The sequence below is a fragment of the Pteropus medius genome, unplaced genomic scaffold, assembly GCF_902729225.1.
Source record: "Pteropus medius unplaced genomic scaffold, Ma_sr-lr_union100, whole genome shotgun sequence".
Lineage (NCBI taxonomy): Eukaryota > Metazoa > Chordata > Mammalia > Chiroptera > Pteropodidae > Pteropus > Pteropus medius.
The window spans coordinates 2151811-2176932 of NW_024351731.1; the positions used below are offsets into that span (position 1 = coordinate 2151811).

Sequence of the window (25122 nt, forward strand, 5' to 3'; positions counted from 1 at the left end):
GCCGTCCTTGTCTCTGTCCTCAGGGTCTCAGATTCTTCCCCACGTGGCTCGTTAAGGTATTTTCCCGAACGGAATTCTGAGAGGTGTTCCGATGCCAGCAGTTAAGGTAGCAAAAAGTGTTTTGTTTCCGTCATGTTTGGGGGTGTTTGGCACATACCGATGCTCCGTTCATGTTGGCTTGGAATCTCGTATTTTCTTTGAACTCCTCAGGAGCTGGAGGGTGGATAGAAGGCTGGGGTAAGGGGGTAGGTTCAGGATTCCAGAAATATGCCACCGGCTCATATTGGACCTAGCGTTTGTACTGAGCAGGATCAGGAAGTTTATTAGAGGACATTTAATTCAGAGAATGAGGTGCGTTGGTGTCAGAAGAATTGGGAAGCCTTCCATGTAGGGTTGCCAGATAAAACGCATGGTGGACCGTAAATTTGTATTTCAGATAACTAATGAAAATTTTTTTTCTTGTAAGTGTGTCCTGTGCAATATTTGGATATGCTTACACTAAATATATATATATATATGATTTGTCATTTACCTGAAATGCAAATTAAACTGGACTTCCTGAGTTTTTAATGACTAATTCTGGAAAATCCCACTCACAGGGGACTTTGAGGCTAACTAGATGTTAGCAACTGCAAGAAGCGTTTCTTCCTGGGGCCAGAGGATCGTGGAGAAGGGGCCGTTACCAGGGGCCAGGGGTTAAGGCTGCCCCGTGCGGCTGGCGCCCTGGCTGGGAACAAGGAGGGGACACAGACCCTGCAGAGATGCTGCCTGAAGCAAACAGGGAGAAGTACCACAGCTTCTTGACGTGCTGGGGCCGAGGCTGGCGTGCCAGGGAGCTTACACCGAGGATGCTCAGCACTGACTCACTGAGCTCCTTCTCCTGAGCCAGCTGTTCATGGGAACGGAGACCTCCAAAGCCTGATGAAGAACAGCGATGCTATTTGCCATAGGGCCTTGGAGAAGTCACTGCACCTCCCTAAGCGTGGAGGTGGCAGCCTCCGCGCCCGGCTCCATGCAAGGGCTGCAAGCGGCACACGTTGCTGGGGACGCCCGAGTCCCAGCACAGAGCACCCTCTTGTCCTCGGTCAATCCCATTCCCCACCCTAAGTGGATCCTTCGAAGTGAGGCCACTATCCATGACTCCTCTGACCTGAGTCTTCGGTCTCGGGAAGGTCCCCTCCAACCCGCCCGAGGCCTTCGAGTCTCATAAGGCCTTTGGCAATCAAGTCGCCCCAACTCCTTGCTTTCTAGGTAAGAGATTAGGGATCAGAGCAGGGATGGGGCAGTCGTCCGATTTTCCAGGGAGTTGGGAACGATGCAGGGGTACAGCTCCCTGGTCTTCCGATTTGTAGTTAGTCCCCTGCCCTCCACATTCCACGTCCACACACGCACCTCCGTCTGCCAAGCCATCCATTTTAACACGATCCCCTTTTCCGTCGGGCCCACACTGATGGCAAGCCTGCAGCTGCCCGCACGCTGCTGGACGCCAAGAACCCACGGAGAATTTGCGCATCTCTGATTAAGAGCTGCCCCCAAAATGAGGCCGACAGGAAGGCAAAGAAGGGTGGGTGCTGTCCGGGGGGAGCCCTGGAAGCTTATGAGTCAGAGGATCGGGGTGTAAGGAGAGAAGGGGGGATGGATCCTCCTGCCAACGCTGAGAAGGCAGCCGACGACTTTCCAGTGGTCCAGCAGGCTGTTCCCGTCTCGGTCCGGCTAGCTAGTGCAAATGCTAGACAGGAGGCAGCGGGCCACAGCCAGGTGTTCAGCAGAGCTGGAGGTCAGAGAAGGAACCATCATCACCGGCTGGGTCTTAATTTCCCCGGGGGCAGGGCAGGGTTGGAGCCCAGGGAAGAATCTGACCGGAGCATCACCTGATCAATGATGCTTTCTCTACCCCTCAGGCTGGCTCTCCGCAGCGCTGTGCCTACGTGCGTCAGGACGAGGCCCCCACTGCCTCCCCAGCAATGACCTGGACAGGCTGCGCTGTGCATTTTCCACCTTTCTTCGGAAAGTTTGGGCTGGGAATGGGAAGCGCGTTTATGTAACAGGAAGTCCAGTTTCCAGGACGTGCAATGCAATCACCGCTCTATTTCAGGAACAATTCGATGGACTCTGATTTCTTTAGAACTCAAATGAAACCCCTGCAGGCCGGCGGACGAAGGAAGGGTTCGGCTTTTGTCTTGGTCCTGACTCATCCTCCCTCCTTCTCCCCTCCCCCCTTTTTCTACCCCAAAGGCCCGCTGCGGGGGATGTGTGCTGTAACCTGTGCCCCTAGTCCAGGCTTCAAGAAGAATCCTCACCCATCGGACTCGGCTGGACAGCTGCCCAGAGACTCGGCCCAGAGGGGGCTCACGTGTCGCTATGCCTGGCCTTGGGCCCAGCGATGGAAGGAAGCTAGGTCTGACCTTTCTCTTCCTGCCGAGACCCCGGGAGACTCTGAACAAAACTTCTGGCCACTGTAATTTCCACGTCCACGACACACATTCTGCCCGCTTCATAGAGGTCATTTTATCGAATGAGAAAATATATGAAACATTTTTCACTTATTCCTATTTTCAAATTATTTTTCATTTTTTTTTAAATGTAGGTGAGATCCACATGACATACGATTAACCATGTCCGAGTGTACTGTCCAGTGGCATCTAGTACTTTGACAAAGCTGTGCCACCGCCAACCACCTCGATCTGGTTCCAAAGCATCGGCATCATCCCAGAATAGACCCCTGTACCCGCTAAGCAGTTACTCCCTGCCCCCCAGCCCAACCCTTCCCGCCCGCCCCCACCCCTCCCCGGTGCTGGCCACCACCAATCTGCTTTCTGTCTCCACGGACTGACAAAGGACGGATGTTCCACCTACGGAATCATACAGTACGGGGCCCGTAGGGTCCAGCTTCATCCACTCAGCACGACGTTTTCGAGGGGTGTCCACGCGGAGCACGTATCACGTCCCACCCTTTTTTACGGCTGAGTCATCTTCCGTTGTGCAGATGCATCACGATTTGTTTATCCTTTAGTCTGGTGATAGAGGCCCGGGGCGTCTCCGCCCCCAGCAACGCATGCACCCTTGTGCACAGCGCCGCAGTGCGCGTTCACGTGCGTGTGTGTTTAAGCACCTGTTTTCGGTTACTTGGGTAGATGTCTAAGAGTAGAATTTTTGTGTCTCGTGGTCATTCTGAGTGTAACCTTTTGAGCCGGCACCGAGCCGTCTCCCACGGAGGGGCCCCGTTTTGCATTTTCACAGCTGCGACAAGGTTTCCCGTTTCTCCATGTGCATCTTCCCTGTTTCTGACTGCGGCCACCCTCATGGGTGTGGAGGGGAACCTCGCTGCAGCTCTGACCTGCGTTTCCCCGACGACTGATGGCGTCGCGCCTGTTTCCGGGTGCGTGTGGTCCATTCGTCTTTGGGGAAACCAGCTATTCACAGCCTTGGCCCATTTTTTTTTAAATTGGATCATTTGCTTTTTTTTCATGAATGAGTTGTAAGAGTTTTTGATGCATTATGGAAACTAGATTCTTATCGGGTACATGATTTGGAAATATTTTCTCTTATTTGGATTTTTAGGGAGCATTTTTAACACTTCTCAGAAATATCTCTTTAATGTTGTATATTAGTGGCTTCAGCATGGCCTCATCTTCCTCCCTCCCTTTCTCATTCTTTCTTTCCTGTCCCCTCCCTACCAGGCTTGCCTATTTAATGGTGAGGAAACCCCCGCCAAAGACCCCATCGACCCTACCTTTCCCGACCCACCCCGTATTGTCCCCTGAGTGCCAGGGGTGGGGCTGTCTCTGCTTTATGACACCCTGCCCTGGGCACAGTGGACGCTCAGTAAGGCACATTGTCTCCTGGATGGAGGTTCTTGCTGCGATGAAAACGGTGATTAGGAAACAATGTTTCAATGTGGAGAATAATGGCCATGAAACAACAAACCAATAAAACGCAAAAATAGGTGTCTCCGATTGCAGCCGCTAAAATACACTTGCACAAATGAGGAAGCGGGGGGAACGCTGCCCGGCTCCCTAGTTTTTCCTCCTCCCTCCCCTTCCCTTCCTCCCTCTCCTCTCTCTCTCTCTCTCTGTCTCTCTCTCTCTGTCTCTCTCTCTACAGAGAAAGGGAAATGACCTTACATTTTGGTAAGAGATTCCAGTATAACTTCCAGGACATTTTGGCTCCTTTGGGATTCCGGGGTGGTTAACAGCAGAGCACCCCAAGCTGCTCCTTCATGGGTGCTGGAGCCGGTGGGTCCCCTTCCTCCCACCCATTGGGAGGACACTGAGCCTGGGGGCTCAGAGGAGGCCCGAGGAGTGTCCGCCGTGAGAGGGCCCAGCGCCCACGCCAGAACCGGGCCTGCCCCATTGTAAACCCATCCCAGTCAACCGGCTCCCTTCCTCACACGAGCATGGCCCACCAGGGCGGAGCTCTCTGCTCCCTTCTGGGGATGCCAGGTGGTTCCAGTCCTGAGGGACTGGCAGCCCTGCCGGGGGGGCACGCCCCTCCCCGAGCCTGGCACGGCGGCCTGTGCAGGGCCGGGCTCCAGTCCTGAGTGCCAGCCCCGCTGCCTCTGACTCCTGACTCGTGGTGTTCTGTCTCTGGCCGGGGCGCACCTGTTGGAGCCCGAGCTCTCTCACACGGACCGCGTAGGCGTGCGCATTCGGGACCAGCGTGCGGACGTGGCGCCTTGCTGTCTGCGAGAGGGGAGCAGCTTGGACTCACGGGCAGGGTCACCCGCCCTCCCCGACGCACCTCCGAGTGCTTCTCCGGCTGGGACAGCCCCCCAGACAGGGCACACTTCCCCGGGAGACAGAGCCCATGCTGGCACTGCGGAGTTTGCACTGGGAAGAACAGGCTTGCACAGAGGAAGCAGGTGAAGGTGACGATAACGCACCAAGCCCCCCGCCCACGAAAGGGCTTTGGATCACGGGAAACGCTGATGGACACTGGGCAGGACAGCCGTGAGTGCCCCACCTCTGTCTCCGGGGCCTCTCCTCGGGTCTGCCCTGGTTTGTCTGCATTTCACCGATGGGGCAGGGCCAGTGGGCCTCCCACCAGCCAGCCCCAAGGCCTGGGGCTGGGGTCGGTGACATCAAGGGAAGATGTGGGTACAGATGGTTAGCACCCCTCAACGATTCTTGATGCTTTGCCCCATCTCCAGGCTGCCCTCACAGTTTTGTTTGGACCACTTGAGGAGTTCAGGCTTCTCGACCTTGAGCGGAAGTGATGGGTGTCGAGTCCAAGCAGAGATAGTTAAGAGCTAGGGAGCCATGCCCACCCCCATTTCTCCTTTCGCAGTGACTCTGATGGCCACGTGTTGAACTTGAAGTTGACCTTGATGGCCACGTGTTAAACTTGAAGTTGGCCTTCCTGCAACATGAAAGGAGCCAGGAAGCCTGAGTCACCCGCGAAGGGTCCATGCAAGAGAACTGCCAAACCCGTCAGACTCTGAGACAGCAGGACACCGGGATGTGGGGCTCATCATTACTGCAGCCGTAGCCTCTCCGATCCTGACTGATGGACTTGGAGCCGGTCCTGAGTCCCCCTGATCCCTGTGAATGGCATGCACAGCCTCAAGCAAGCAACTTACAGGTCTCAGGTCTCCCATGAGGGTGGGACACCCTCTCGTTTATGGGATTGTCACGAGAATTAAAGGAGAAAATGCTCGATAAATGCCTGGCACAGAGAGGACTCAGAAAGTGGTGCCTGTCCTCTTTGCTTTGTGCATACTCATTGAATACCCGTTTCACAGATCGCAAAGCGAAGGTTCCAGGAAGCCAGGTTTTCCCTGTAGGCTACAAAGCAAACGGGTCGTAGATCTTTTCCGCCGGTCCTCTCACTTGGGGTTCTTACCTTGCCAACTGGGCACAGACTTTTTCTCCTGACCCGGTTTGCTTGGCCAAGCGGCAGAGATCTTCGCCTCCTTATCTGGGATGGGGGGATGTTGGACTGAATAATATCTAATGTCAAGTCATTTCAGATTCTGACCTTACACGTGTGTGTGTTCTCGCACGGCTTTCAAACCCTTTCTGGGTCCCAGCCTGCGTTGAAAGAAGGGCGGGTCCGTTACGCCCTCTGCTGGCCACCACCGGTAGGAGGCCTGTCTGTACTCTGGGGCCAGGGTCAGAATGCAAGATTTTGGCAGCCGGAGGTGTTCCCAGGGCTGGAGGTCTCTACCGCCGCTAATCCGCCCCGGGGTCTCGTCTCCAAAGGGTTTGCGTTTAAAGAAAATCTGACAGGCCACTGTCCCCATGCGCTCGGTGGGGAAAGAGGTTTACAATCTTTACTCAGCACTCTCGGACTCAGCACCTTGCTTCTCAAGTCCTGGCTACGCCCCTTCCTACCTGACAGTTATTTCATCTCCTGGAAGCTGTTTCCTCATTAGATTCTCCTCTAGCAGGAATAACGCCTCTCGCCAAAACTGTTGCAGGATTAAATGAGATTAAAGGAGGCAAAATACTCAGCTCAAATTGAAGGCGTGCGCAAGGGGGTCCAGTCATTATTAAACACATCCTGCTTTTCATGGTGTTGCCACTGGCTCCCCACAGCCTCCTGTATTAGTCTGTGACCTTCTAATGGCAGAGACCTTGGCTTGCCCATCTCCTGATCCCCAGCCCCCAATGGCCCTCAGTACACATCTGTCCAGTGAAATGTAAGTGTCCATATAGTACGTTAGTTTCCACTCAATCCTGGGAGGCAGATGATCAGGAATCATCGCTCCCACTTTTCAGAGAAGGTCCATGTCTGGACCCAGGTCCTCGACTCCGGGACCTGTGGGTACCCGTCCTCCAGCCAAGCCCTGTCCTTGGGGGGCTTACAACAGGAAGGGATCTGCCAGCGATCCATAAACCTACACCAGCTACAGCTCCGTTTGGGACAAAATTTCAGAAAAGCCAGTCCACCTGCCGTAAAACACAGAGAGGAAGGAGTCCTCAGAATCCTTGGGTGCCACGGAAAGTCCAAACTGGACTTTGTGGCCCTGAAGTCACCCTCCGGGCATTCAACGTTCATAGCTATAGTTTATACGCAAGCACCCCTTCCGAAAGGCTCCAGAAAGGATGTTCTCAATTGATTAATAGTAATCACGACCCTTTGCTTAAGGTCTTCTGTGTGCCAGGACCTGTGCCCGACATGTGGCATCACCGGAGGCTCCCGGGAGGCTCCTGGCCCTGCAAAGAGGCAGGCTCACTGCCCTGACCTGTGAGACGTACCTGGGGCAGGTACGCCTGTGGCTGCTCTGGCCCAGCTCCCAGCAACAGTGTCCAGGGGGAGGACCGCATCTCTACGAGCCCTCACGGGTGTTCTTGGACTTCACGCCCCCACCCCAACCTCTCTTGGTTGTGCATGCCGTTCCTACCAAGGGTGCCCGGTCCCTCTTTCTCGGCAGACTCTGCACATTGCGTAAGTGTGTTTCTAAGCCAGTCGCACCCTTGTGACTTCAGTGTCCCCGTGGAGCTCATGTAGGGCGCCTGCCCTCCTGGACCCTGGGTGTCTCCTGACCCCCATGTCTTTCCTCCACCTTTTCTCCATCACCTGGAATGACCGCATCCTGAAGGCCACTCATTCAAACACCGCGTTTCCACAGCCTCCCAGCTCACGACGAGATTCCTGTAGATGTCGCGTGTCCTGACTCAGGACCCGCTACCCGCCCTGCCCTCTCGTCCTGCCGGCCTCTGTCCTTCCCCCTGCAGCTCCCATCACTTTCGCTCCCTCGTTTCAGCTAATCCCCTTCCAAGCTTTTTGTCACCTTGCCCCCTGGTTCTTCTCTCCCCGCACCTGAATGATGGCTGAGTCAGGTGCCGCGCCCCACAGATGGGCCCCCTGAAAGCCATCGGCTCCCACCCTTAGCCAGGCCCTCGACGCCAGCCAGCCCGGGATTCCCTCTTCACGGTCGGCCTGCCCGTCACCCACTTGAAACCTTCCTTGGTGGTTCTTGACACGTGACCTCCCCTGACCCCAGAGAGAAGACGAAGCTATCAGACGGCACGTGTGGGAAACACACTGTCGCACCTAGAGAACGGGTAAATGGGGTTCATGCGCTCCTTCGGTCCTTGTGTGTGCTTAGAAACCTGTGTTACAAAGTAAAAAGGAACAAAGAAACCCCCTTCTCGGGGACGCTGTGATCCCATCCGCTCCTCGCTGATCAGCCACGCACGTGTTTGGAGCAGCCTGCTGGGTATTCCCGAGAGGACTTCCCCAAGCTTCCCACGACTGAATCCCGGAGGACCTGCATTTGTGGGGGGAGCGGGAGTGGTGGGCAGCGGTGGCGGGGCTCTGGCCTGGGCCTAGGGTGGGATGGGCTCCCACAGGCCAAGCTCTCCCAATGGCACCCGCCTGCATGTGTCGCCACCTTGTGGCCACCTGCCCACATTGCAGCTGAGGTGTGCCGTCCACCAGGAATGAATCTGGGGCCGCTGGGTCTCTCTCTGATAGGGGGCAGGGGTGGCGGCATGCCTTACGCACAGACTAGAGCAGAGCCCTGGTACAGGTGTAGCTCACTGAATCCTCAACACATGTTCATGCGGTAGGCGCATCATCCTAGCTTTATCCGTAGCAGATCGGGCACAGAGAGGTCAAGTCACCTGCTCACATGCACACAGCTGATGAGGACGAACCCAGGGCACCTGTGGGACTGTCTGCACCATAATGCCTCTGGGGGCTGCCTCCAGAAGGTCACCACAGACAAACGTCTCATACGAACTCAAGAGGCAGCAGAGCGACAGGGAGCCCTAGATCTCGAGAGGGAAGGCTGGGTTCGAACCCCACCTCGGCCCTCAGTTGGCTATAATTCTGCACCTGTGCTTATCTGGGAACCCAGCAACCATCCCCCGCCCTTCACAGCTGTCATGAGAGTTCAAGTTCATGCCCAAGGAAGTGCTGGGCACACTGTAAGGTGCCACACAAATCGGGAGGCGTTATTATTTGCACCAACTTTACACAATAGAGTCCCCATACTGGGTTTGTGGACCTATTAAAAATAAACAAGATCTGAGAGATCTGTGCCAACTTTGGACCAGACTTGGGTCTGTCCAGGATGTGGCCATCCACTGGGAAAGGACAGACACTAACCGCCCACGTTCAGCCCTGGCCCGGGCTACTCCGTCTAGTGAACACTTGGGGCAGCGGGCAGGGCCTCCTGAGACGCTTTCATGCTTGACCGCACCGGCTTCTGACAACTGGCATTGCGGTGCTCATTCCACAGAGGAGGCAGCTAAGGATCCGAGAGGTCGGGTGACTCTCCATGGTCACACAGCGGGGCGGGGCGCAGCGGCGTTGGAGGACAGGCTCCCTCTCCCTCCCTTGGACCTCTGGGCACTGGGAAGAAGCGGGTGCCAACCTGGGGGGACTCAGGGGGTGAAGCAGTGCCCCCCTCTCAGGACCAAAATGGCTCCCGAGTGGGAACCGTGCAGCACGGTGCTCCTAGAAAAACGGCAAACACGCCCAAACGATAAAATAGCTCTTTATTCACTTTGATTCGGATCATTGGAAACGTTCAGCAATAAATAACACACAGAGCGGAGGTCGAGGAAGGAGACCGCAGGGAACTTCATTCAAAACGCATCGGGATGAACGCTCAGCCGCAAGGCGGGGGCGCGAGGCAGGGCCGGGGTGGGGGAAGCAAGTTCCAAAATACCAACAGCCAACCAAACAAGATTGCAAAGAAAAAGTGCTCCGGAAACTTTGGCTTTGACGGGACTTCAGGGGAGGCTAAGGCGTCTGGACGCCACATTTGCCCTGCGGGCCGGGGTTCCTGACCCAGGCCTGGGTTGACGCTGGCGTCCGGCTCAGGGCCCTGGGCGGGTGGGCCACGCATGGCGGTTCTGGTCTATGACAGAAACTGGGCAACAAGAGTCTGGATCTCCGATGGGCTGGGAGGGACATCAGGAGGGTGCAAGCTGGCAGGCTGCCTGTAGGAAGCTCAATGCTCTTTAGTAAGAAAAAACGTTGCTAACACCCAGTGTCGATCAGATGAGCTCTGCTTATCTCCGCTGTTCCCCCTGAGCCCCCTTCTTTTCCTCAAAAAAAGGTGTCATGTGGCTAGCTCCCCAGGGGTCGGAGGGCTGGTGTCATGACAGATTCAAGGAGAAAGGCTGATGTGATCTCCAAACGTAGCCCAGGCCACAGGGGAGGGGGCCCAGCCAGCGGCCTGTGGCATGTTTGCTGCAAACCAGAAGTCCATGATGGATGGACCCACTGAGAGCTCTTTGGAGGGGCGAGGGCGCTTGCTGGTTCTTGGTGGCACGTGGCTGGTGTCCAGCCTTTTAAGCTGGACAGCGTTCAGGGCTTGGGCTTCCCTGGGAAAGCATTTTCCATCACGACCAGGTGAGGGACAGTGAGCTGACAGAGGAGGCAGGTAAGGCTCGGAGAGGTTAGGTGACTCTTTTCCACCTTCCGTTTCATGGCCAGCCCGCCTTGAAGGGAACATCAAAGCGAGCATCACAGTTCTAAATGTTCTCTGACTCTAGTCCACCTTGGACCCAGAGGCCCAGTTCACGTCAAGGTAGGATCGGCCTCTCGCTGTCCCTTCCGGCCACAGCAGTGCCTGGGATGCCATCCGGCCCCCAAACCTGCTTCTCTATCTTCAATGGCCTCCCCACCTGCCTGTCTGGCAACGCTACTTTATGTCCTGTTTTATTTTCTCTGGTTTCTCCCACTACGCCCAGCCATTGTGGCTCACTGGACAACGCCTGGGGGAGCCAGGGTTTCAAAAAATATAGGAACTTCCTTTTGCTCCCCACTCCCCATCGCTCCTAGAGCCAGAGGCCACGAACCCGGTTCCTTTGTCAGCCAACAGGTGGGTGAGGACAGGAGTCCGGGGCGACGTGGATACAGGTGTTGGTTTTGCTCCTGGCGGCTCCAGCTCCTGGCTCACGGAGGGTTCCAAAGGCTGGGATGTTTGTTGCTGGGCTCTTTCTCCCTCATCACCCTCGGCCAGTTTGCTTCAGGCTCAGCCCTGTTTGCCGCAGGCGGAGCTGCCTCTGCTGCCTGCCTGGGGCCTGACTGGTCTCCAAGGAGTCTGCAGAGTGGACGAGCCCTGGGCTGGAATCCAGGGGCCTGAGTGCAGAACGCAACTGTGTGCGGAGCCTCCCTGCCCATTTTGGCTCAAAAGGTTTGACTCGTGCTGTTGCCATTGGTTCACTTTTGCAAGTCACCTCACTTCTCTGGGCCTTGCTTTCCTCTCCCGTGAAACGGGAGAGCTGGATTCTGAGCCCGAAACCCATCTCAGCTGGCACAGCCGGTGGGACGGAGGGAGGGGTAGGACGGGGGCCAGGCGGCCACCTCGGGCAGCGCGCAGCTCGGCCTCCCTTCAGGGACCTGCTCTGACCCTGTGAAGCCCAGGGGCAGACTGCTCGCTGGGGACCGGACCCTCCTGAACAGACTCAGCTTGCCGGGGAAGGGGAGAGCTCAGGAGTCAGTCCGCATCGCTCCCCGCCTCGGTGCGGTGCCCACTTTTCTCAAGGTTTGTCCCTGGCATTCAACATCTCGAGGTTTCTCCCTGGCATTCAACATCTCGAGGTTTCTCCCTGGCATTCAGCCGGCCACCGGACGTTCCCCCGAGCACTTTCCTCACGTCCGGTGCTGCCATGAGCACCAGCCTTCCTGGACTGGACCTCACAGCCACGGATGAGCCTTTGTCAGTCGAGAGTCTTAAGGTCTGGAGGATTTTAAAGCTAGAACAGGTTTTGTTTTCTGTTTGTTGATTTTTTTTTAAAGAAACGCTTTTTGGATGCTGAATCTTCGAGAACCTCAGAGAAGCTCTGGAACCATCCCGCAGGAAAAGGCGCGTATGTACAGACAGAGAGAAACAGACATGGTATGCGATTTCTGAGGACTCGGGAATAGCCTGACACCACCTGTGGCCCCCAAGTGCCCTCAATTACTCCCTCGCCCCATTTTCAGAGGGAGGAACTGTGGCCAGAGAGAATAGGGCTGACCAGTTGGCTGCAGGGAGCAGAGGAGGTAGCCCCCTGGCTTCTGAGACTAGAATCCTTCACATGCCACCAGGAACCTGTCACCCCCTCAGAGCAGTAGTGGCCTTTCGAGAAATACTTTCAACAGGAAAAGTGGTTTTTCCGATTACATGTCAGTAACTAGAGCCAGCCGTCACTGCCCTCCTCTGCCTGTGACTGCAGTTCCCACCTGTCCCCGAGGAGGCTCTCTGTCCTGGCCTGAGACGGAATCCAAGCTCACAGTGCGAAAGGAGGGGGCTGGCACTGGAAGTGAAGGAGGCACAGAGCAACCCATAAACCCACCGACCTGACACCCCAAGATTTGCCCCCCAGTAACACCCCGCCCTAGGTCCTCCCAGCGCCCAAGTCTGAGGATTCCGACAAAGCTTGCTTTAAGCTCCCCGCTCCCCAGCTGCTGGCAGAGCGAGAACGAGCTTAACTAAAATCAAATCCCAGGACCAGCAACGGAAAGTGCACACGACGTCAGCTAAGCTCAACCAGAATAAATCAATAAATAATCAGGAAGAATGGCGAGCGAGAGTGAGAGGGAGAGGTATGGCTTCTCCCGCGTTCCTAGGACGGCCACGAGCCGGGACTCCGTGCAGGGGCCAGCAGGGCCTGGGCGCAGAGTGTGGGCCCTCGGGGAGAATGTCGGCTGGCGGAGGTCCTCTGCATGGGCTCGGAAGGACATGGGCACCCACCCCAGCTGTCCGTGACACTCCGCGTCGAATGCGCCTCTGAGAGGCATTGTGTATTATGCGAGCTTTGTTCCAACTCGGGCGCTGGCTCAGGAAACTAGAAAAGATGTCCCCAGGGGTCCCCTTTCCCGAGTCGGGGCGTTTGCCTCATTTTGGCCAATGCATGCATTTTCTTCCCCAAATACAAAGGCACATGGACTTAGTCAGATCTGCTCTCAGCCGTAATTTGAACCCAAAAGATTGATTGCTCAGGAGAAAGTCGGCTTGAGAAGAAGACCTTGGCTGGAGGCAGGACCACCTTTCCAAGAATGCCGGCCTCCGGGTGGGGAGCCACTCCTGGCCAGCGCAAACGAGCTTTGGGGAGGGAGGGGAGGTGGGGCTGTCACGCCAGGCATCTTGCAAAGAAAGGTGTCACCCGGCCCCAGGGCTGTGGCCCATGTGGCTCCGTGCTGGTGGCCGCTCTCACTCAGAAGCATCCCGGCAAGAACCAGCGTGGGATCCGCCTGGGACCCTCAGCAGAGGGACGTCTCTGCCCGTCCTCCCTCGGAAAACGTCCTTGCCTTTAGAACACGGGCGTATCTGCTGCCCGCCACGTCCTCCGAAGCCAAAGTGACCTCTGTGTTTGGAGTATGGGCGTCTCCCGAATCTCCCCGCCTTCCCCAGCCCTGGACAGCCGCGAGGAGTCTCCCCACCCCCGACGGTCGTGAGACGTGCCCCACAGCAGGGCCTGGCGACCTTGGCGAGCAGATGCTGTCGACCGTCGTCGGGATGGGAGAGGCTGCGGGGGGCCGCCAAGGCTGGCCCTGGAAGCCCGCGGAACGCAGGGCTCTGGGGGCGGCTGGGGCCGACATGAGAGGCGCGCTCTGCAACGGCCGACCTGGACCGCTCGCAGCGTCATCTCCCCTTGAATATCCGGATCTTGTCGATGGACGCCAAGGTGGCCGTCACGTTGGACTCGAAGTCCCCGTCGTGCACCCCGGTCTTGCGGAAAGCCCCCGCCGAGGGGTTGTTCTCCCAGTAGTGGTGCCAATTCCCTTTGCCGTCCGCCCCGAAGCCGTACAGGTCCACCTGCAGGGCGAAGCACAGGTGAGAGGCAGGTGGCGGGGCGGCGGGCGGCGCCTCCGAGGGCGGGGCCCGCAGGCGTCCCCCTGGGTCTGCCGGCCTGTTTCCGAGCTCTGGAAACCCTCCTCTGCGCTCCTGGACCCCCCAGGGACGTGGCGGCCCACAGCCCGTTCAGCAAAAGTCCAGCCTGACGCCGGAAGGCACGGGGGCCGGCCGCGGCGCGCGTTGGCCCCAGGGTGCCGTGCCGCCTCTGCGGCAGGCGCGACCTCCTCCCAAGGCTCGAGGAGCCAGGGGCCCGGCGGAGTGGAGAGCGGCCCGCACCCCGCACCCCGCAAGCATCCAGCCTCTTTCACGGGCCTCAGTTTCCTCATCTGGAAAACAGGGCAGGTGGTGAGAGCTGATTCTTTTCTGCCCTGAGGCTGATATCTTGCTGGTCCAGGGGTCCTCCCCAGCTGATCCCAGGGCCAGGGAGGAAGGAGGGGGGCGCCGTGACCCCCGTTCTGCCCCTCTGCCCGGGGTGGCAGTGAACGGTCAGGGGCATCGATGGAAATCAGGCGCAGCCTGGCAGATGGCGAGGCAAGTCCCCGACAGGGAATGAACGCTTCCCGAGACCACTGGTTCTCGATCTCATGGACGGTGGGACGCCTGGGTGCCTGGTTCCCACTTGGCAGGGGCGTGGCCTGGGTGCTGGGATTTAGTGCCACCGATGACCCTAACGAGCGACCGAGATGGAGACGGCAGCCTTACATGGCCCTCCCACGACACTCTGCTCCTTGACTTTGCCCCCCGGTCCGAGCTTCCGTCCGCTGGCCCCTGCTCTGCCTGGGGAGCTCGCCCCGAACTCCCGCCCCTGAGAAGGTTCCAGTGGAACACTGCTCCCCCTTAAAGCACCTGTGAGAGATGAGGAAGCCGGGCTTCCGGTGGGGCCCGGGTCGGGATGGCAGCCGGGATGGCGGCCAGCCTGGCCACAGACGCTCTCGCCGCCTCCCTTGGGGACGCGGAATGAGGACCCCCAGCCCCCCGGGTGGCCAGCGGGCGCGGGGCTGGGGGGTGGCATACCTCGTCGCAGACGTGCAGGGAGAAGATGACCGAGAGGATGCCCGTGGACGGGTACCGCCCGTGGCCCTGCAGCCAGCTGTCGAAGACGTACTTGATGAAGGCCGGGTGGTAGATCAGAATCTGCGGGGAAGAGCAGGGCCTGAGCGCGGCGGCTGGGGAAGGGGGCCACGCCCGTACAGGTGGCACGCGCTGCCGTGGCCACGGGGCGCACAGCGGGGAGCGGAGCTGACACCCTTGCACTCGTGGGGTTTATGTTCTCGTGGGAAAAGACAGAGACCTAAGTCACAGACACAGCAGGTGCTGGGAAAGGACTCAGCGACCAGGGAGAGAAATAAAGCGGAGAAAGGCGGTGGAGCCCTGGGTGGGGAGGCTGCAGGAGGAGGCTCCGCGGCCTGCGGTGGGGACAGGGAGGTTCCCGTCGCTGCAGCACACGCGCACGGAGCCAGCTGTCCCACCTGGTATGGGCCTGAATAAAATGACCTTCCCGTGTTACCGACGAGGACACTGAGGCTCAGAGAGGCTTAGCACTGTGCTCAGTGTCACACAGCCAGTGGTGGCCGAGCCGGGGGTGTCCTGGTGTCAGGTGTGCCTTGGTCCCATCACCCACAGCTGCCTTGGGCACAGCGAGGGGGGCTTCCCAGGCCGCAGAGGGTGCGCTCGTGCAGGGAGCCTAATGCAGCCCCTGGGAACGGCCTGAGTGAGGGGGTGAGGTTTATTCAGGGTGAACTCATCAGCCCCCAGCCTGGCCTCAGACTGCCTCCCTGGGGGCTGTCCCTTCCATGGCTCTGCCCTGTAGATTCACAGGTGGCTTCCTTCCCGGGGGAGGTGTCTCCAGCAGGGGCTATGGCCTCCAGCAGCCGGGGTCCCGGCAGGACCCAGCATTCTCTCTATCATCCTGCAGAGCCTGACAAACGGGCCTGAGCTCAGGGCACGAGGGGCCCGAGCCTCCACTCACCTGACTCTTTTTCACTTTGATCTTCGAGGGCACAGGAACATAGGTGCTGCGGGGGAGAAAGCGGGCAGTTAATGTGGGGAGGCGGCCGGCTGTCTTCAGGCAGCTCTAAGGGCGGCACTGCAGAGGGCGGGGGCAAGGCAGGGCAGGCACACTGGGTTCTCAGCCCCGGCCACAGCCCGACACTCCTGCAGCGGCACCCGTCGGACACTGGAGGGCGACCTTGGCTAATTCGAGGGCCTTCTGCTGTTTGGGCCTCTTCCAGAGAGGTCAAGGGGGAACTTGCTCCAAGCCCACACAGCCGGAAGGGGCACGGCGCAGGCCAGGGCACCTACCTCTGCGGTTGGGGTGCTGGCTGATGAGGCCCACACTGCCCCCTTTTCACCTGCCAGGGTCTATGTGCCCCCAAGATGAAGGTCACCTGGTGCAATTCACCCTCTGAAGCCCGTGGGACCAGGCCGCCCGGCTCCTCCCCGGCTGAGCCCACTTCCTTCACTGCCCTTCTCCTGAGAGCACAGCCCCCCAGATTCTTGCACCTCAATTCTAACTGGGCATCGCACAAGGAGACTTTGGGCCATCTGGACATTGGATCCACTCATCTTCAGGAAGAGTCAGGACTTAGGACCCAGGCATGAGCTTGGCTCTGTGTAAAGTCCAGCCTTGGGCACGACACCGGGCCAAGCCTCGGGGTCCTCCCTGGGAGGATGGAGGAAGGATGACGCTACTGTGAGAACTGTCCGATGACATGTGTCCGGTGTCACGTGCGGTGCCCGGAACAAAACAGATGCTCAAAAGATGTGAGCCTCCCCGTCTCGAGGAAGCATGTGCTTGATGACTCATGCCAGAGCCGACATGCTTGGCGCCCCGTCTCCCCACCTGCCCCCCGCCCACCCGGGGCCACTCTCAGTTAGAGAAGCTGGCGGCTGTCATCATCGGGAACACTGCAGAGATAAAGAGGGCTCGGAACTAACAAGTGCCGAGTCCTTCCAGCAGGGCCCCTTCCCCAGGGGTTGCCAGGGGTGTGAGGGAGCACCCTGTGGTGGTCCATTTGGGGGTCATGAGGAAGAAGAAGGCTGAAGTCGGGGCGAGTTAAGAGTGATGGGAGGTGAAGGAGCAGGGAGAGCAGAGGGTCAGAGGTGGCCTGTGGGCTGTGAGGCTCGTTCATTCTGGACGGAAGCGTGGGGGAGGGGGAGGCAGGGGTGGGCGAGCAAGGCCATGAGACAGGGGACAGCATGGCGGGGGCCAGGAGGCGCCCGTGCAGCGAGGGGCAGTGAGGGGCCAGCGACGGACACTCCGTGACATGGCCCGAGGGCACTTACTGGGAGATGGTGCCCGTGGTGGTGGCGCTGACCACCCACTCCAGGTCGGTGGTCTTGAAGGGGACCAGAACCATGCTGACGTTCTCTGCCAGCTCCCGGAAGCTCTCGGGGTACACGAGATGGTGGGTGGTCTTGCTTCCCACGTGGGCCTCGAACCCCGCAGTGGGGGCCTTGTTCATCCTGAGAGGGGACGGGAGAGACGGACACGCATCACGTCTCATGGGCACCGGTTCGGGGGACAGCTGAGCTCCGCCAGCCTGCGGCGTGACCTCAGGCCAGCGCCCTCCTGCCGCGTCTCCTCATCTGCAAAATGGACGCGGTGCAGACGCAGCCCGGAGCCTTTTGCTATGATTTTCTCTTTTATTATCGCGAATGAGCCCAACTGTCGCCACCACTGACGACCTACTAAGTGCGAGGCACTGCCGTGGCCGAGTGACACTCTTCGTTAAACCGTAATGATAGCTGTGACCAGTAGGTAATTTATAGTCCCATTTTATGGTTGAAGAAATCTGAGCCCAAAGACTCCGTCCCAGGACACAGCCTTGAACTTGGGTCTGCTGACCCTGAACGTGACCCTCGCCCCCTCGCCATGGACATTCCCATTGAACTCCAGGTATGCTGAGGCTCCAAGGGGCCAGGCGAATACTCTAAGGACAAAGTCAGAGATCACGGGAACAGGAGAAGATTCTAGAAGGTGCCTGGGGATGGCCAGCCGCACCAGTGCTCGTGTTTGTCACTCTGGGACACTCGTGCCTCTGGGTCAAGTGCAGTGGCGATTACAAGGAACCCAGGAGGCACATGGGCATCTTCCCGGAATATCTGTTTCACTTGGAGACAGAAAAATATATTTTATATTAAAAGCATATAGTTCTATTAAGACCTAGATTGCAAAATGGGATGAATTTTAAAGAGGAAACGAGTCTTCAGATTAATCTTGCTGTTTCGCCAGGCCCACGGCGCCACGCCCCCAGCCGCGGGGCACTGCCCGTGCGTGATGTCCTTCCTGCAGCCAGAGGAGCATTTGAGTCCATCTCCACCCAGCAGTGCACAGATGGGGAAACTGAGGTCCGGAGGGTGCAGCGAGGGGCCTGGGGCCCCCGGGTGAAGTATGGAAATAGCAGGGCTGGGACCTTGACCTCTTGACCCTGAGCCCAGACGCCTCCTTCAGCTCTCAGGGGTCCGTGAGCAGAGCGAGGGGGGCCTGGGCGAGGGTCCAGGCACTCACCTGAGCACGAAGTCGTGACTGTCTATCTGAGGCCCGTACCAGGACTCCCTCAGGTTGCCTGAGTTGCCCACGACGGCACAGCGCCGGCAGCCCCCCGACTTCTTCTCCAGCAGGGGGTCCACGTTGCCAGGCACCACTTGGAACAGCTCCTTGACGGTGTCATTCAAGTTATTGGGTTGTTTTTCCCGCTGGAGCCTCTGTGGGCAGAGGACAGAAGACAGGTCATCCTGGCTGGGAGGCTCTGCCACCCTGTTGCTGGGCCCCCAAAATCCAGTGACAGATGAATGGGTTTACAAAATGTGGAGTAGACATACAATGGAATGTCATTCGGTCCTAAAAAAAAAGAGAAAGACGTTTTGATATATGCAACGGCATGGACGGACCTTGAAAAAGTTATGTTGAGTGAAATAAGCCAGACAGAGAAGGACAAGTACTGTATGATTCGACTTATAGGAGGTCCCTAGAGAAATCAAATGCAGAGACAGGTGATTGAGCGGTGGCTGCCAGGGCCTGGAAGGAAGGGTGGGGACAGTCAGGTACAGAGTATTTGAGGGGATGATGATCAGTGCCAGGTGTAGGCAGTGGTGATGGTTAAGCGACGTCGTGAATATATTTAATGCCACTGAAAAACGCACACTTATACGTGGTTAAGATGATGAACATCATTTCACTATAATGGAAGAACAACAATGATCCAGGATTAAACACCTGCTTCTGGTAAGACCTCCTGGGGCAGCTCCAAGCTCTGAAATCAGAATCAGCCAGGATCCACTGTGCTGCAGATCCTGACTCTGGCAGGCTGAGCCGGGCTGGGCCCCAGAACCGGCATCGCCAAAGGCCCCCAGGCGATGCACTGCTGCTGCCGGCGTGGGAAATGCACTCTGAAAATCCCCAGGGCAGTGGCTGCAGCCAAGCTCCCCGGAAGGGCCTCTGTGCACCCCAACGCTGCAAGTGCTCAGGACCGGAGCGTACCCGAAGAACCCTCTGCTGTGATTTATACATAGGAGTTCCTCAATAAACAGTTTTCGAATGAACAGATGACCAATATTGTGAATCCTGCACGGCCCACGGCCGGGGTCCCCCGCTCAGCCCCGGGTCCCCGCCCAGCCCCGGCTCTCACCAGCCACCAGCTGTACGTGTCCTCCTCCAAGAGCGCGTTCTGCATCGTCAGCAGCGGCTGCATGGACCAGTTGAACCTCTCGTCGAACCAGGACGAGACGTGCTGCTGTCCGATGCAGCGGGCGCAGGCGCAGGGCCTGTGAGTGTAGCTCATGAGCTTCCTGAAGTTCTCCGAGAGTTCGAGGACCATCTGCTTGGGGAACCAGGTGGTGGTCATCATGGTGTGGGAGTAGCTGAGGAGGAAGGAGGTGAGGAAGATGAAGAAGAGAAGGAAGGTGAGCACTTTGAAGGTCCTTCTCCTCATGGCTGCCATTTCTGCTTTCCTGATGGGGTCTCCCGGCGATGCGCTGGAGGAAGTGGCACCTAGCCACGGAGGAACTTGGAAGAAAAATCCCAGAGATAAACACGCAATCACGAGGCAAGGTGGTGGTCCCCACGGGGCCTCACGGCCCGCTACAGCTGACCTCGCTTCCACTGGGCGGTGGCCATCCCTGGTGTGCCGGACATCGCCCCGTGACACCCAAAGGCTCAGTGGACCACTTGGGGTAGGATGCCTCTTCCTGCACAAAACTCGTCTCTTCTGAAAATAAAGTAGCCAGCTGCGTCAGCAATCTCTAAGCAGCCGATGACGTGTCCTGATGAAATGTTAATCAAACTTCATTCCAGTGATTTCCTTTTCCATCCAAATGGGGCGGAAGGGTAGTTAATCTCTGTGACAGCCCTGGGTCCCTCGGGGGTGAGGACCTGGAAAGAAGGTTCACAGTGCAGGACAGAGGGAAGCTGTCTTTGTCACTGTCCTCCAGAAGAGATGATATGTGGTGACCTTCAATTATTAGAAATAGGTCTGTCCACGCTGTCACCAGTGATGTGGCAGGTAGGCAGTGGGCTTGATGAAGGCACTGAGGGTTGTCTGTCATCTACACAGAAAAGGTAAAAAAAAAAAAGAAAAAAAAGAAAAAAGGATGAAATTCTATTACGTTGTTATTTTTAAAAAACATTCTCTGTCCCCTTCTCCTCCGGGATGAATTCCATCATCTTCCGCTCTGTTGTCCAGCTGACGTGGCGGGTGACTAAGGACAATTTATTTACCCTCTTGAGCCTTGGAGTGTATATGTATATAATGGACGGTCAACGCCGACTCTGCAAAGTTGCTAAGGGATACAGAAGGTGTCCGCCCATCTTTCCTGCAACCAGACTTAGCACACTTAAGCGTTCGGCCAAAGTTGGGAGCTGAGTCCATGACGAATGGACAGGGCGCTGCACACAGAGATTGCTAAGTACAAACCGCTTTCTCTCTCCTTCACTCTTTGTGGGTTCTAATTTCAACAACAACAAAAGGGGTTGCTTAGCGTGTTGTCCTGGCTTCCACATACCCTAACATTCAACCTCTACCACTTAGCCTTGGTCTCATCACGTGGGCCTGAGATGGCCCAGGTTCAAGTTCCGGTTCACCAGTTGTGTGGCCTGGGGAAAGTTATTTGGCCTACCTGGCCCTCGATTTCCTCTTCTGTAAAATGGGATACTACTGCTTCTAGTCATAGAATGATTGTGAAGATAAGATCAAATGATAGATCCCGAGCTTCTGGTATCTATTAAGCGACTGCTAAATTTTAATTTCCCATTTTCAACGAATGACTATTTTTGGATGCTCCACTAGGAGCCGGACGCGATGGCACATTCACACATATCTACTGTAATCACATAATCCTCACATCATCCTCAAAGTATACTGCCAGCGAGGCAGCGGTTTCCTATTTTGTTATTGGCAGAAACTGAGATTCACAGAGATGCAGTGACTTGCCCAAGGTCATGGGGGAGGAGGGAGAAGATCTGAATCCAGACCCACGATCCCCGGATTCCATGAACTTGGAGGGGCTGCGGCATCGGAACAGGGACAGAGGCTCTGACCCCGATCTGTTCTCCGGTCTTCGGATGGAGATGGCCGTCGTTGGAGGGATGTAGAGAAAGGGGAGTGTATTTAATCAAAGAACGCAGACAGGAAGTCCTCAGACGTCCCCCACACAAGTGCCCAGATTTCACTGACGTCTCCTGGCTTCTGCAGAGAGCAACTGTGGTCACACTTCCGCACTGGAGTATGACTCCTTAGGCCTTTATGTGGACCGTGCCCCGGTCTCTATTTGTCTGACCAATTCCTCCCCATCCTCAAAATGTAGCTCATCAACGAGCAGGATATAGTTTTTTCCAGGAAAGTGACAGTTGAAGGGCGATTACCTTTTCGTAGAAAGAGTGGCTACCCGGAAGCCAGATGAAACCCACGATGCCTCCCTGGGGACAGCCGGAGCTCAGGATGTGCTGCAACCCCGTACAGCTTCCTCCAGGAGGACAGAAACTCAGTTTCACTCATCGGTATGGCCCTGTCACCTAGCACACGCATGGCCCGAAGGAACGAAGACGTGAACGAAGAGAAAGGCCAGGGCCAAGGATTCTGAGGAGACATCTGAGCAAGGAAGCGCTGACCGAGAGTCAGGGGACTGTGATCGCCACCAGGCTGTACCACACGTGCTGTGTGACCACGAACGAGCTACCTAAACTCTCCAAGCCATTCCTCGAACTGGCAAATGGGACCGATAGCAGAGATTCTGCTTACTTCGCTGGGCTGTCACTCAAGAAAGTCCTGTTCATTCCCTGGCTACATATCTGCTGTGCCCTAAGCTGTGCCACTGGGCTATATGCTTGGGACACATGATGAAAGGTCCTAGGTGGGAGCTTCCTGAGCATCTTCAGGGCCCCAGTGCCTGGGTCAGCATGGAGGAGAGGGGCCAGCACGTATGTGGGTGGGGTGGAGACTGCGTGGCTGTGGACACTGTAATCAAGACTAAGTTTTCTCTGAGTGACACGTATCCCACTGGTAGGTCTGGGCCAAAGAGTGACATGGTCTCGCTACATTTGTCTCTGTGACGAGCAGGGCCCAGGATGCTCTTACTAAATGCATCCCAATGGCAAGGGCACAGGCAAGTTCAGTTAAACAGATGACTATTAAACTGCGTCGACCAAATTGATTCTGGGTGAGAGGCTAGGTTCCCCACAAGGTCCTGGCTCCTCTGGGACAGAGGGCAAGGCCGAGCTGCGGTATTAGGGGCACAGAGACATCCTCCTCCCATCCATCCGGCTCCTTCCGGTAGCCTCATCTCCAAGGCCGGGGTGCTTGTTGGATCACACCTACCAGCAGATGCTTCTGGGCTGGTATCAATTAGTGCTTTCAAAAGCACTGGAAAAGCTGCAGTGGAAAAGTAAGACCACACCCCTCCGCCCCTTCCCTGGCCCCAGGGAAGAAAGGAAGAATGTGTGGCTTGACTTCCCTGTGCTCTGTTACGGGAGGCAGCCCGCAGCACCTAGGATCGCCAGCCTCGGAACCTGGGCCAAGACGGGCCAAAGATCTGTGTCAAATGTGCAGTGAGGGAGGTGGCCATGAGACTCCCCCACCCCCCACCCCGCCGCCAAAAAAACAAACCAAGAGGAAGAGGAGAGTGAGGAGGTGAGGACACAGGTCCCCCGAAGTCCCATCTGCAGAACTGCAGTCAGTGCAAAGCCACATACCCAAGTGTTGCAGGAGGCACGGAGGTCGTGTATGTGAGTGACATGCAGCACGGTGCTGACAAACGTCAGAGCCCTTTCAAGGACTTGGAAAGTATGGATTTCCCTAAGGAAAATCTCTAAGAAAGATGATGGCTGCAGGGACCAGCACTGAGAGAAGAACTATTTCAAATGCTCGGAAAACCAAAGGAACGGACGGTATGGGTTTTCGAATGCTTAACAAACCACGGCTGGACGGGGCCGTCATTGTGACCAGGCCGGGCGCCTTCCCAGCTCCTCACACAGCTCCTTGCAGTGTGGTTGTTGGTGAAATGTCTGGGTGGACACTGCAGGTTGGCGGTGATATTAGCACTTGTAACAACGAGCTGCGACCGTGCTCCCCGTGATCTTCCCATCAACTGGGGGAAATCATACTTATTTTCCAACTGGGAAGCCGAAGGCCAGAGAAGGCAAGTGGTCTGTCCACGTCACAGAGCCAGACGGAGGCAGAGCCGGTGCTATGACCCAGGCTTCCGCCTCCTCTTGGGTCTTTCGAGGTGGCCGTGGCTAACCCTTCTCTGTCATCGACCTTCGCTCCCGTTCTCAGCATTTTCTTCCTTGACGCTCCTTTGGGTTTGAAAATCTGTCGTCATTCCAACGTCTCGCAGTGGACACTGCCTTCTTCGTCCTCTCTCTTGCCGTGTCTAATATGTCTGAATGATACGTTAGTTCTTCATTTCAGTGATCGTATTTTTCAGTTCTAGAATTTCCTTCCAAGTAACTAAATTTCCATCCAGTTTTCTGGGGAAATTCTCCATCTTGCCATCTATCTTCCTGCCGTCATTCGCCACAGTAATTCTGAAGTCCACGTCTACACCTGTGACATCTGGATAACATACGGGTCTATTTCTATTGTCTGTTTTCTCTCTTTATCTCTCTTTGGTTTTTCGTTTCTGTCCCTGGGCATAGTATCTGTGGATACTGTGTACGACAAAAACGTGGAGGCTCTGGATGAGGCTGTCCTTCTGCAGAGAGGAAGTTGTTTCTTCCTGGTGGGAAGGTAGTGCTGGGGCACATCGCCTTGTTCCAGTTGGGATTGGGATAATTAAGGCTGCATCTCAGTCGCCTATGATAGATGGTTATTTCCGGTTTGCCCTTCCTGGTGGGGCACAGCCCTTCTCAAAGGGTAGCTGGGATGCCTACCAAGGCACCACTTCCTTGCGGGCTGTCATCTCCGCTTTCTGTCTTCCTTGGACTGGGAGATTGCCAAACTCTCGGTCCCGCCTTGTAGCTTCTCGGCTGCTCTTTTTGGCTTGGTTTCGTAGGTTCTGGTCCCACGCACCTTAGATACTGGCAGATGCCTTCAAAAATAACAGAGGTGCGAAAACATGGCTCTCTTCTCTGTGGTTCCCTTTGCTCTGGACTCTTGGTTCCTTGGATTCTGGCTGACTTGGTGGTCCTGAATTCTGCTTTATTTTATTTGTTTTGTTTTTTGTTTTGTTTTGTTTTATTGCCCAGCCTTGTGAGACTGCCTGCCCAACACACCCAGCTGCAGCTCTCAGCTTGTCTTCTGGGCCCTCTGATGAGCCAGCACACACCTCGGGCAGAAAGGCGGCAGGAGTGTCTCTCATTCCCTTCCCTCCGGGGGCTCCGCCCCTCACCAGGTCCTGGCAGCCTTGGTTGTTCTCCAGCACCTTCAGAGCTGGATTTCTGTCTGACACAGTTTTTATGGTCCTTGCTGGGAGAAATGTTCTGGCACCAGCTTCTGCCACAGCCAGAAGTGAAAGCCACGGTGTCTTTCTCCGCCGCTCTGCATGCCTGGAGCCTGGCATGGCGTCCTGCACGTGTCTGGGGGAGAGGGTAGGGCCCAGAGAGTCCCCAGAGGTGCCATAGCAAATCTCCTCACGCCAGCAGAGTGGGCACTCAGTGGGAGGGAAGGGGGCAAGTCAACGGGCCGGCGGGTTGCAGCTGCCATCTGATCTGCCACCGCTGTCCCATTCCGCAACCCCGTCACGTCTCCGACAACTCTGTAAGCTCCAGACCCCCGGAATCGAACCTTTCTGCCTGAAGTTTCGCCCGGATTCTTCATCCGTCAGCTCGGTATCAACCTCACAGGGCTGTGCCAAGAAAGACATCAGGCAGAGCAGCTGACACACCTTGAGCGGCGCCCGGCACGCCGCGAGCGCCCCTACATGTTCGGAGTCACACTGGCACG

At 56.8% G+C, this 25122-nt stretch overlaps 1 protein-coding gene across 1 annotated transcript in view; it reads right to left on the bottom strand.

Moving 5' to 3' along the window:
* Positions 1-9432: 9432 nt before the first annotated feature.
* ST3GAL1 (ST3 beta-galactoside alpha-2,3-sialyltransferase 1) overlaps positions 9433-25122 on the bottom strand; it is a 64757-nt gene continuing 49067 nt past the window's right edge. Inside the window, exons 4-9 of the mRNA XM_039845896.1 lie at positions 19375-20290; positions 18255-18451; positions 17030-17209; positions 15714-15759; positions 14759-14878; positions 9433-13705 (exon numbers count right to left, since the gene is read on the bottom strand). Of these exons, the coding sequence (XP_039701830.1) occupies positions 13532-13705; positions 14759-14878; positions 15714-15759; positions 17030-17209; positions 18255-18451; positions 19375-19686 (1029 nt within the window). The 5' untranslated portion in view covers positions 19687-20290 and the 3' untranslated portion in view covers positions 9433-13531. The remainder of the gene's footprint in view (positions 13706-14758; positions 14879-15713; positions 15760-17029; positions 17210-18254; positions 18452-19374; positions 20291-25122) is intronic.